The 12,403-nt window shown below is 38.2% G+C and overlaps 1 protein-coding gene across 1 annotated transcript; it reads right to left on the reverse strand.

Annotated features, from left to right (window-relative positions):
• Positions 1 to 229: 229 nt before the first annotated feature.
• On the reverse strand, positions 230 to 7,285 carry LOC127935517 (sialidase-1-like). Its single transcript, XM_052533450.1, has 6 exons — positions 7,105 to 7,285; positions 5,757 to 5,946; positions 5,382 to 5,644; positions 1,095 to 1,277; positions 771 to 990; positions 230 to 537 (listed from the first exon to the last, which is right to left on the reverse strand). The coding sequence occupies exons 1-6, from the start codon at positions 7,168 to 7,170 to the stop codon at positions 317 to 319; spliced, it is 1,143 nt and encodes a 380-aa protein (XP_052389410.1). The 5' UTR covers positions 7,171 to 7,285; the 3' UTR covers positions 230 to 316.
• Positions 7,286 to 12,403: the final 5,118 nt, after the last annotated feature.

A 12,403-nucleotide genomic window follows, 5' to 3' on the forward strand; every position in this document is an offset into this window, starting at 1 on the left:
TACTGCTAAGCAAAACGATAACTAGATAAACGGGATGATTAAACAATAAAAAAAAAAAAAAAAATCAGATTCTACAACCTCAGACAAGCCTGTATGCCGCTGTATTTCTACATTTCTCTAAAGTTAATACTTAGATAGTAGACAGGTGTGGTAAGACTAGTTTCGAAATTATTTTTTTTAAAATATGGAGATAAGACAGAATTAATTTAACCAATTAATGAAAGCCATCTTCACTTAAATATTTATTTTCAAAATGAGCAACTTGATCAAGTTTCTATTTTTTTCTAAAATGAATCAGCCCATCAAGTGACTTCAATCACTGTTCGCTGTAAAGGTCAATTTTGACAAAGGAGATTGACTCAAAATAGTCTTTTTGGCCTTTCTCAAAGATGACATAGATGTATTTATGATCCTCAGTTTGATTGCCTTTAAGTGACGTGATACAAGAGTATCCACTTGGCCCAGCCCAGATCTTCAGAGTATCGTTCACCCATGAATTACCACGATTCAGAGACCAGCGAAGGGTGAGGTTCACTCCTGAAGAAAACAACAAAAGAAAAGGAACACACATTATGTATAAGTATGAACTAAGTATTGTTCAATCTAGCTCCGATTTAACAGCCTTGTATTAAAATATTAGAATAGGTACTTTTCATGCATAATTTCCTGAAAAAAAAAAAAAAAAAAAACCGAACTGGCTTTTTATTTTTTTTATTTTTTTGGTACCGTCTTTTCTTAATCCTACCATTTCCTCATATCATCATACTCACTGTAATTAGCGTTGGCTGGGTTAGTGAAGTAAAGCACTCCTTCCTTCTCTAAAGCTCCAGCCGCAACCGCAGGATCCTCCAGTGTGTGATCAAACACCAGCTCCTCCACCGGCAGAGACTCTCCTCCATCCAGACTGAGTGCAACCATGCGACAGTGACAGTGGTAGTGTTTATTGTTGCGCACATTAATCATGATGCTACCGTCATCCAGCTCCACTGGCTTTAAAGAAACACAAGACAAGACTTCACAAACTCTTCTGATCCATATTTTTGTCACACAACCACCAATACAATTACTTCTGTGAAAGCTGATCATCTTCATACCTGACACTCATCTGGGTCAAAGTCAAGGATGCTTTTACGCTGGTTGTAGGGAATGCTCTTCAGTTCAGCTCCGTATCTCCAAGTGTTTCCATGATCATCACTCAGGATGCAAAACACTCCATCTCCAATGATGCTGCCGTGGCCACACACCACCAGACGCCCAACAGCAGGCGGATGACGTTTCTGTAAGCACCATTACATGAACACATGGTCTGACATCATGAAGAATCATTTCATGAAATGAGTGTTTTGCACAGTCTGTGGAATCAGTCATTTTAGACAAAACCAATGCTAAAATGGCGCAAAAAAAAAAAAAAAAGGATAATTGCATTTTGTCACTCAAGTTTGGTAGGTAATGACAAATCAATACAATTTATTAACCGAAAGTGAAAGTAGTGACATTTGCCAAGTATGGTAACCCATACTCTGAATTGGTGCTCTGCATTTAACCCATCCGTAATGAGAAGCGTGGCCAAGAGCCATGGGAACGGAGCGAGGCTGGTGGAGTGATTTGGAAATGAGTGACACCTGTGCCACTCAGCGGTCTGGAGTCCCATGGAGGAGATCTGTGAGTGGAGCAGGGGTCACTCATTTCCAAATCACTCCACTGGCCTCGCTCTATTCCCACGGCTCTCTGCCCCGCTCTACTCGTCACACCATCCAATCCACACGCACACACACACACACACACACACAGCAGTGAGAAGTGAACACCTATAGATCCAGTGCCCGGGGAGCAACTGGGGGTTCATTGCCTTGCTCAAGGGCACTTCAGCCATGGGTATTGAGGGTGGAAGAGAGAGCTGTCATTCACTCCTCCCGCAACTCCTGCCATCACCGAAAATCAAACCAGCAACCTTCGGGTAACTATACCAAATCACTAACCATTAGGCCACTGCTGCCCAGAGCATATAAAACTAATAATCCTGTACTGATAAACAAATGATCATCACAAACTGTTTCCATATGAAAATTCCACAACAAACATATTTCATCAGAGCTACTGTTGCAAGAATTCACATATAATCCGAGACAACCTCTCTTTATGATAATCAGTTTCGTCTAGGTTTCTGTGTTCAAGGGCTTTTATTTTGATTTTAACTTGACTGTGTGGTCTGTGTTCTTTTCTTGTTTGCTTTGTTCTCTTGTTTTCAAAGTATGTGCTCAATTCTTTTACATAGTTAATAATTTTGTTTGTAGTTTAGTTCTTGTATACTGGGGACATGTATCCCTCAGTTTCAGTTCAGTATTTGTCTTGCCAAGATAAAATGCTGGTTTGCTATTCTCAGTTCCCTTGTGCTCACAAGTGTTTTGTTTGTTAATGAATACACTGTAATAGATCCTCGCCTCAACTCTCTCCCTGACACAACTAGTAAATTCTTTGATTAATGCATTAAATTCAGGTCTCAAATACATTTTTTTTTAAACCATACACCTTGAGAAAAATGGCAAAGCAGCTAGATTTACTGTATCAGGGTTATGTTTGTGTTTTTGAGTTGGTTTTCTGTTCCCGTTTTCTTTGTTCCCTCTTCTAGTTGTTCTAGTTTACTCATTGGAGCACAAAGAAGGCTCACACTTCAAACCAAATAGCTTTCTTTTGGGGAATTGCCATCTTGAACCTGATGAAAATCTGCATAGATAACGGTTTTGCACTCACATTAAATTCGGTGCATATTGCTATTGAAAAGATTGGATTTCATCCATGAAATTTTTTTTTATTTTTTATTATTAAACAAACACAAAACAAAGTAACAAGTCGCCAGACACACAACAAAGATAAACACAAAAATATACATAAAATAAAAACAAGGCAGTGTACTATGAACAGAAATGTACAACAGGCCCAGCAGAGAACAAGGAAGAGAAAAAAAACAAAAGACAAATAGACCCTCTGGAGGCACTATGTCATACCAAACCTCAGAATATCACAAATAGAAGCATTTATGTTGTCCAAATAAGGTGACCAAATACGAGTAAAAGTATCAGTTGTAGAGTGAATGAAACATGTTAGGAGTTCCAAAGGAATAGTCTCTCTGATGACTGAATGCCATCCCTTCATAGAGGGAGGTTTATCGCTGATCCACGACAAAAGTAAATTCTTCCTGGCAGCGAAAGTTAACAGGTCAAAAAGACGTCTTTCATGCTTATTAGAAATAGCCTTACATGGGAAACCCAGGAGGAGAGACAAAGGGTCAGGATCTAAGGTCAAACCTAAAATATTATTCATTTGAGCTATGACTCTGGACCAGTAAGTCTGGATTACATGACAATCCCATACACAGTGAATATAATCTCCTATGTTAGATTTACATTTGGGGCAGAGTGGTGAATGAGCAGAGTTGTACTTGTGTCTTAGAAGAGGCGTAATGTGTATTCTGTGGAGAATCCTAAGCTGAATGGCTCTTGTTCTATTGCAAACTGAAAGCCTATTGGCTAGAGACCAAACCATCTCCCATTCATTCTCCGAGATATCCACCTCAAGATCTCTTTCCCAAGTTAATCTGAGGTGCGAATTATTAACTGTACAATAGGAGCACAGGGCTTTGTAGAAGAAGGAAATCAACTTTTGTGTAGGAGGGTTTAAAAGTATCCTCTCAATTACTGAAAATGAATATTTGGAAGTAAGTGTAGTATTTCTGAATATATAATCTCTAATTTGCAAGAATCTAAAAAAAATGTTGCCTAGGTAAATTATATTTCGAGGTTATAATATCAAAAGACAATAGTGATCCCTCCTCAAATAGATCAGCAATCCTATGTATACCATTAGTCAACCAAAGGTTAAAACCAGGGTCCATAGTACTTGGCAAAAACTCTGGATTGTTCAGGATTGGCAACAGAGGAGAGGTTGTGTCGATCCTATCTTCTAGTCTTTGAATAGCGCGCCATGCCTTGAGAGTGTTACGTACTAAAGGATTATCACACATAGCTCTCCTCAGCTTAGAATTACGGACAAATAGTAAGTTTTGCAAAGGGCATTTAGACTGTGAAGATTCAAGATCAAGCCAAACTGATTTAGGATCTTCATTAAGCCACTCAACAATAAATCGAAGCTGGCAAGCCAACTGATACAGTTTAAAATTTGGGAGATCCAGACCGCCCTTTGTACCCGGGAGCTGAAGCTTGGATAATTTCAACCTGGGTTTTCTTTTGCTCCAGATAAATGAACTTAACCACCCATTCAGCTCTTTTATAACCTTATTAGACAGTAAAATAGGAATCATCTGCATAGGGTACAGTAAGCGAGGTAGGACATTCATCTTGATCATGGCAACCTGTCCCAGCCAAGACCATAGACAGTAAAAGAAATGGACACAGCGACCCCATTGGAACTCAATTGAGATGAATGAAGCCCAGTTTTAGCGTTTTTTAGCACTTCCGTTTCTGACACGCAGACTCAAACGAAGCTTGACGACGTCAGCAACCTGTCTGCCAGATGTAAATCTTCTAAGTAGCTGTGCGTGCAAACTGCCATCGTTAATCTTGCAGAGACGGCGAGCTTGAGCGGGGAGTTCTTTGTCGTGAGTGAGCAGGAGTAAGTATTCTGATTAATTATTTTGTATAGTATTTTAAAATGTAACGCCAGTACGCCATATTAAGTTAATTGCCTGCGAGCTTCTCCTCCTGTCTGTACGGTAATGCGACAGAGAGTTGAGTGGTTATGACGCAATCGTTAGCCTATTTTTACAAAAACTGTTTATACGGGGCCATAATGTAACATAGAAGGTAATGGAGCCCTTTATATATTGTCGTGTATCTTTAGAAATAAATAATGGACAAACAGAGTCTTTAAACGCCTCAGATGTAAAGTTATTCGCTGTCAAAGTGACGCCAAAATGAATGGGAGTCAATGGGAATGCTAACGCAAGTGAAGTTCTGCTAAAAGATGGCAGCCCCCACCCGACTTCAACTTCCGGTCGAGTTCCTTGCCCCTTGGCCAAGACAAAGGGAGAGTCATGCACCTGGTCAAATCGTCTCTGATTTTTTCAAGCACTGGTGTAAAATTAGCTTTGAATAAATTCCTAAAAGTAGGGGTTATATTTATACCTAAATAAGTAAAACCTTCCTCTGAATATTTAAAAGGAAAAGAGGGAGGTTGATTTATGGACTTCTTATTCCCTATAACTAAGGCGACTGATTTAGAAAAATTAATCTATCCATGAAATTTTATATTCAATGCTAAATATAATCATTTTGTTATTTAACATGAAAGTCTATGGGAGTTGTACAGTAAATTAGATGCAAGTCAAACACTCAGACATGAAATCAGGCATGGAAGTGAAATACCTGTATACCGAAGCCAGGTCCAGGAGCAAAACTCTTGAGCCCCAGTTGAGGGTTAAGGTTTCGTGGGGCGCTCCAGGTGAACCCGTCATCTAGACTCTGCACCATCATGGTGCTGGAGGGCTTGCAGCGGTAACGGTGAAAACACGACGAGTAGATCAGGATCACAGCACCAGTCTCTTCATCCACAACAACCGAACCTAGATTCAGCCCATCTGCTAGAGCACCATCATCCACTATGAAGGAGGTAGGAGACCAGGTGACTCCTGGAACGTGGAAGTAGTAAGAGATGATTGGAGAAGGAAACAGGAATGAAAACCGAATGTTTACTCTTTCAGCAGGTGAGCTATTGAAACATGACGACTCAGTCTGACACACCTCTGTCTGTGGAGCGTCTCAAAGCGATGAACTTGGCTCCCTTGTCTTTGAAGGACAGTTTCCGGGCCTCTGCAAAAGCCAGCAGACTTCCGTGAGTAGTGAAGGTGAGCAGGGGAATTCTGTAGGTATGAACTTCTCCGACCTGACCACCGACCCAGAGCAGCTCCTCTACAGCGATAGCTGGACTGAGCTGTACATGTAAAATGTGGAGATAAAAAGGATAAAAGGTCAAAACTATGCAATAAATAAACAAGCTGAGATGAGGCTAGTTGTGTTTACTCTTTAAAGACAAGTTCTGTGTAGCCACATAGCAATGAGTCTTGACTACAGATAAACTGAACATTAGCTCAATTTTAGCCCACAGACACTAGTATCTTCATTTAAGTCAGTTTTAACAGTGCTATACACCATAACTAACTGCTAGAGAAAACACATTGTGTATTTGTGTGGGTTTTTTTTTATGCCATTACATTAGTTGGAGCATTTTAAAAATATATACATTTTATTCCACATCCTTTTTAGAGTACGCCAAGACAAGGTTATTCAAATAATAATAATAATAATAAAATAGATATGAGCGAAGGCATGTGCAGGCAAAAACAATCAGTTTTTAGGCTTCAGGCTGTTTTTAACCAAACTTTGTAAAAAGATGATTCTCAACTATGTTATGAAAGATAACAATGATTTGATATACTACTGCAGTTTATGCAATGTGTGCATAAAAAGTCCATAAATTGGTATTCTCATTCTATACAATGTATCTTTACGTTGAATCTACAGTAATTTACATATTAAAGTGTTCTTGAGGCAGCAAACCACGGTGAAATATTAAGTGTTATAATGAGAGTAATAACTTTGCAACATTTTCATAAGAATATCTCACACAGGAATATTGATTTAGAATTTATTTCCCTATTGACTTGTGTTTACCAAAAATGCCTGTTTGTCCTGCGGTCCTCTCCAAAAAGACATTAAAAAATTATACCGTTTCATAACACAACGTGGAAATCCCATAAAATGTTTATGAGAGGTTTCAAACTTTTTGGAAAATTGGTCTAATTTAAAATAATAATTACAAAACATTTTCATATTTCCCTAAGGGTGTTAAATTTGACCATTCTGTCAAAATCAGTCATATTTAAAGACCAAGGAAGGAGAAGTTATGATCAAACCTCCAAACATTTTTGATAGATCTCTGGAACAACCCTGAACGTGCTCTGTGCAGGACATCCAGACTAAAACTGGCATGTAGGATCTCAGAGAAATGAATGAACTAAAACATAAATAAATTTAAAAGGTCTATCCCACTGAGAGGTCTTTGCATATTAAACAGAATCGTCAAGCCTACCGTTTCATTTCGGGCAAACGTACACAGCACTGGCAGAAGCAAAATCCGCAAAGCGTTCCGATTCATGACGGCAAGTGTTGTCAGGTCACAAACTGTTGAGATTTTCCCTTAAGTCTATTTAAACCCACAAAGCGCTCAACAGAGTCAGCCGAACAATGACACAAGAAATTATGTTTTAGTATTCAGGAGGAACGCGTCAGATACTTAGCCTAATCAAGACAGGTGGACCACAATCAAGTAATCAGTATAAATATCGCTGACTTAACTCTATCCATTGACGGTATTTCAGCATTAGGTTCGCTCTATCTGTCATCTAATGACAGACCCAATTTTCCTCCCAATGGGATTTTTTCTTCAGATCTGCCGCTTTTTGCCGACCCATGATCACTCCTGAACATTATATTATCTTGATGACAGGGCAAGTTAAGTTGCGATTTGGCCTAATTTCAGTCTGAGATCATGCATCAAAAGCTTTAAACTAGCTTCTGAGCAAAGTCGGTCATGGGTAGGTCAGTCTGCTGCTGAACATTGTTGTATTGAACAATACAACACAACCTCATAACCTGAAGTGGACAAAAATGTAATCAAGTTAAACAGCTCTCACTTTTTTTTTTTATTGTAGATAAAGGATCTACAAAAGCATTTGACAACAGGGCATTTAAAAAGCTGCTTTTATGTTTTAAGTGTAATTAAAGGGTAAGTTCACTCAAACATGAAAATTGGCTGTTTTACTCACCCGCTAGGCATCCTAGGTGTATATGACTTTCTTCTTTCAGACGAATCCAGTTGGAGTTATATAAAAAGTGGTCTTTGATCTTTCAAGCTATTTAATGACATGCTTCGGTCTAAAAGAAGTTAAAGGGGGGGTGAAATGCTATTTCATGCATACTGAGTTTTTTACACTGTTAAAAGAGTTGGATTCCCATGCTAAACATGGACAAAGTTTCAAAAATTAAGTTGTACGTTTGAAGGAGTATTTTTGTTCCCAAAATACTCCTTCCGGTTTGTCACAAGTTTCGGAAAGTTTTTTTAGAGTATGGCTCTGTGTGACGTTAGATGGAGCGGAATTTCCTTATATGGGTCCTGAGGCACTTCTCCCGGAAGAGCGCGCGCTCCCGTATAGCAGAGCACTGAGAGCACAGACATTCACTGATCAGAGCGAGAGCGTCGCGAAATGTCACAAAAGAAGTGTGTTTTTGGTTGCCAGGGAAAGACAACCCTGCACAGATTACCAAAAAAAAAAAATACAGCATTAAGGGACCAGTGGATGGAGTTTATTTTTACAGAGCATCAACGGAGTTGTGCAAGTGTTTTTGTTTGTTCCCTGCATTTCGAAAATGCTTGTTTTACAAACAAGGCCCAGTTTGACGACGGATTTGCATATCGTTTATTTCTTAAGGATGATGCAATCCCAACGAAAAAGGGTCACGATCGTATGTTGGAACCGCAGGCGTTGAGTAAAACTGCTTCAAATATCTCTGCCTCGGAGCGAGTCGTTGCTGCTGCTGCTCTCGTTCAGTTTCAGCCTCTGGATCTGATTCTGGATCATAAATAAATGGCTGAATCTGACTGTTAGCCATGGTTTGTTTTGGATGATGTTTTTTTTTCCTCACGGTAATGTCACAACTTCCAAATGCTCTCAACGCAAAAGCCTACTGGCGCTCGTGATTCTTTAGCTCCGCCCACACATCACGCCTCCAACCGGTCGTGTTTTTCCGGGAAAAATCGGTACAGACAATCTTTCTCTTATGAATATAATAAAACTAAAGACTTTTTGGAGTTATGAAGGATGCAGTACTACTCTATAGGTACTCAAAATTAACAGGATATTGAGTGAAAACGAGCATCTCCCCCCCCCCCCCCCCACAAATAAAAAGCACCCTTCCATAAAAAAAAGTGTCTCACTCAGCTCCAGGGGGTACATAAAAAAAAGCTGTTAATTATTCAAGAATATTTTTTATAGAGTAGGTAGAGATGATATACATCTTGTACTATAAAGTAAACACTCTGCAAAATACCTTGCATACATAATGTTGGACTCCCAATCGAAGGGTTGTGAGTTCTAGTCTCGGGCCGGATGGAATTGTGGGTGGGGGGAGTGCATGAACAGTTCTCTCTCCACCTTCAATACCACGACTTAGGTGCCCTTGAGCAAGGCATCGAACCCCCAACTGCTCCCCGGGCGCCGCAGCCACCATGCCTGCCCACTGCTCCGGGTGTGTGCTCACAGTGTGTGTGTGTTCACTGCTCTGTGTGTGTGCATTTCGGATGGGTTAAATGCAGAGCACAAATTCTGAGTATGGGTCACCATACTTGGCTGAATGTCACTTCACTCACTTCACTTAAAACAACATTGTGCCTTTTATTTCACAGATAAATGCTTAAGAGCAGACAACTGAAAGAGAAGGACCATATGAGCATGTAGAAAAAGAAAAGCTTACAAGGTCAAAAGCACTCTTTCGCAGACTTCACCTTGACAAGCATGACTATAAACTGACAGTTATCTGCACATTCGTTAAAGTCCAATGAGTCTCGTGCTGAAGAGGACCTGATTCAGATGTTCATACACAAACTGCTGATGATGGACTATAAAGCAAGATGTATTAATGTTAAGACTGATGAGGAAGGTCACATTGATTCATTTAAACAAGAAGCTGATTTTGATGATTTTTTTCCGAATCAATTTCAGACCACAAATCGAGTAAAACTGATCCATCCAATGGATGTTCAGATGTCTGCGTTTCATTGTGCTGATAGTTTCCGGAAGCAGCTGATGGTGACTAAACTGTCTCAGTGTCAGTATGCTCTGCCTCTCCTTGTTCCAAGAGATTGAGTTTCTTCTTATACATAATTTATGTATATTTTCCTCTATGTATGTATACAACTGCATGAATGATGCCACATAAGTGCATGATCTGCAATTGTACACGTGCATGTGTATGTATTGAGTGTACAGTACATGCATGTAAATTCTTTGGTTATTCACTAAACTAAACTAAACTTTTTAGCAGTGACTAATAGTATTGACCCAATTTTTATGAATAGTTTACATTTTAAAACAGCCATAAATAGCTTTATATCTCGTGGAGTATTCACAAAATTTAATTACTTTACAATTCAGTTGGATATATCTACTAATCATGTGAAATACGATTGGGAAAATTAATTGGATATTCAGGTTTCTGAGGAGGACTGGGCAAAATGTCTTGACTACATCTGATCTAATGTCAGACCCCAGCTTATTCAGTACAAGGTGCTGCATAGATTACATTATTCAAGGGTCAAACTGAACACTTGTTATCCTATTTCCCCTCTGCAGGCTCTCTAGGTCATCTTTTCTGGGCATGTCCAAAACTCTGTGAACTTAGTTTTTTCAATTACTCTCTGATGCATGTAAGCTTTAGATCCTGCGACTGCTGTTCTTGGATGGTCTGCTTCCTTGCAGTGTCTTAGCCTTGCTTTCTGACTGTCTAAACAGTATGGTATGATGATTGCAAAAAAAAAAAAATACAAATACATTATATTCTTTGCATGTGGAAAATAATGTTGAAGCCACAATTCAAAACTTAGTGGTCAGAACTCTCCTTCACCCTTCATGTGGAAAGACTTAGATATAATATTTCTGGAAATACAAATTAAGTTGATGCTTCTTCGAGGCCTATTTTCAGTCTCCTGTTAAAAACTTCTAATAATGGCTATACTATTTGAAATTAATTTTCTTGTTATTGCTATCCTCTTTAACTTCTGTGTCAATATTAATATGCTCAGTTTTTCTCTCTCTAAATTTAATTTCAATATTATTTTTTTTATTTTTCTTAGTTATCAAAACTAATGATAATGCAACACTTTTGCAGTTCTATTTGATCTCTGTTACTATGGTCATTTTCCTTAAGTAATGCCCTTATGAGGTCTAGGTTGTTACCTATTATTATTATTTTATAATTGTTATTATTACAATATTATTTCACCTTGTCATATTGTGCAAAAAGTTGCTTTGATCCCCTTTGCCTTAACTTGTTGATGTGGTTATCTGCTAAATTGAGGTTTTTCCCCCCTTGTTTGTGTAGTTGTGTCTTGTCCTGTCTTGTGGTTGTGTTTTTGTGGGTGTAATGTTTATGTGTCTTCAAAAATACCACGATAAATATAATATATATATAAAAAAGAAAATTAATAATATTATTTATTTAGTTAATTACAAAGAAAAAAACTAATTTACAAATTTAGTTGTGGGTGGAATTAACCTTTTATGGCAGGATGGAATTTTTTAGAGATGTATTTGAAGATTAAAGTACTGTACATGAGCTTGAACATGAACAAACCATTAAGACAGAAACAAATTCTTAAGCAAATTCTTAAGCAGTGAGACCTGAAGATGACACTCAGAAAACACATCATAAAAACACTCAAGAACTTGCCTTAAACGGATGAAGAAACACAAAAGAAAGAGTTTTAAAAAAAATTGGAAATAGTGTGATGTATCTGAAGTAGAGGATAATGCTGCAGTATATGACACTCGGAAGATACCCTGATTCGAGTGCTTTGGGGCCGTTCTCTGTTTAGACTTGCAAACACATATGCTTTCCCCTGCTGTACAGATTAAGAACAGGTTTGATTAATTAATTAAGTGATTTTGAACAATTTATATCGCTATATATTTTGAAACTTAAAAAAAAAAGAAGAAAAAAAAAGACTTAAAAGTGTGCTTGGGCTATGTTTCTTTAAACTAAACTGGATTTTATTTTGATATTTTGCAATATAATATAAAAAAATGCTACATTTATGCATTTTCAATTGAGGTTTACATGTCCCAATACTTATTGGGGCCATTGTTTAGCTGTAATTTTGTTGTCGTTTTTGCTATTAGTAGTAGTAGTAATTTGTAAGTCATCTTTGAAAACTGAGAACTAAGAAATATGTAGTATATATGATAGATTCCATCTGCGCTGCCTGAGGAGGATCCTGGGCATCACCTGGCAGGACCGTGTCTGAAGTGCTAGAGAGGGAAAAACATTCAGCATGCACGCACTCCTTTCACAAAGATGCCTCTGACTCGGCCATGTCTGCTGAATGCAGGATGGCATCCTAAGGACATCATGTATGACGAGCTCGCTTCCAGCTACAGACCAACAGGCAGACCAGAGCTCTGGTACAAAGCACATATATACGTGCCAAAAAAAAAAAACATTTGGACAAATCTTTGTATTTTGTTATTTAAGTTTTGATGAAAAAAAAATGACACTTATTTTATATAAACATTTAATTATTCATTTTGAGATTAGAAAATAAAAACATCACTCAA

The sequence above is a fragment of the Carassius gibelio genome, chromosome A19 (genome assembly GCF_023724105.1).
Source record: "Carassius gibelio isolate Cgi1373 ecotype wild population from Czech Republic chromosome A19, carGib1.2-hapl.c, whole genome shotgun sequence".
Taxonomy (NCBI): domain Eukaryota; kingdom Metazoa; phylum Chordata; class Actinopteri; order Cypriniformes; family Cyprinidae; genus Carassius; species Carassius gibelio.

Excerpts from the sequence above, each read along its gene's own strand:
- LOC127935517 (XM_052533450.1), bottom strand. The coding sequence starts at position 7,170 with ATGAATCGGAACGCTTTGCGGATTTTGCTTCTGCCAGTGCTGTGTACG. Across the intron at positions 5,947-7,104 it reads CGTTTGCCCGAAATGAAACG|CTCAGTCCAGCTATCGCTGT; the intron begins GTAGGCTTGACG and ends TTACATGTACAG. Across the intron at positions 5,645-5,756 it reads GAGACGCTCCACAGACAGAG|GAGTCACCTGGTCTCCTACC; the intron begins GTGTGTCAGACT and ends TCCACGTTCCAG.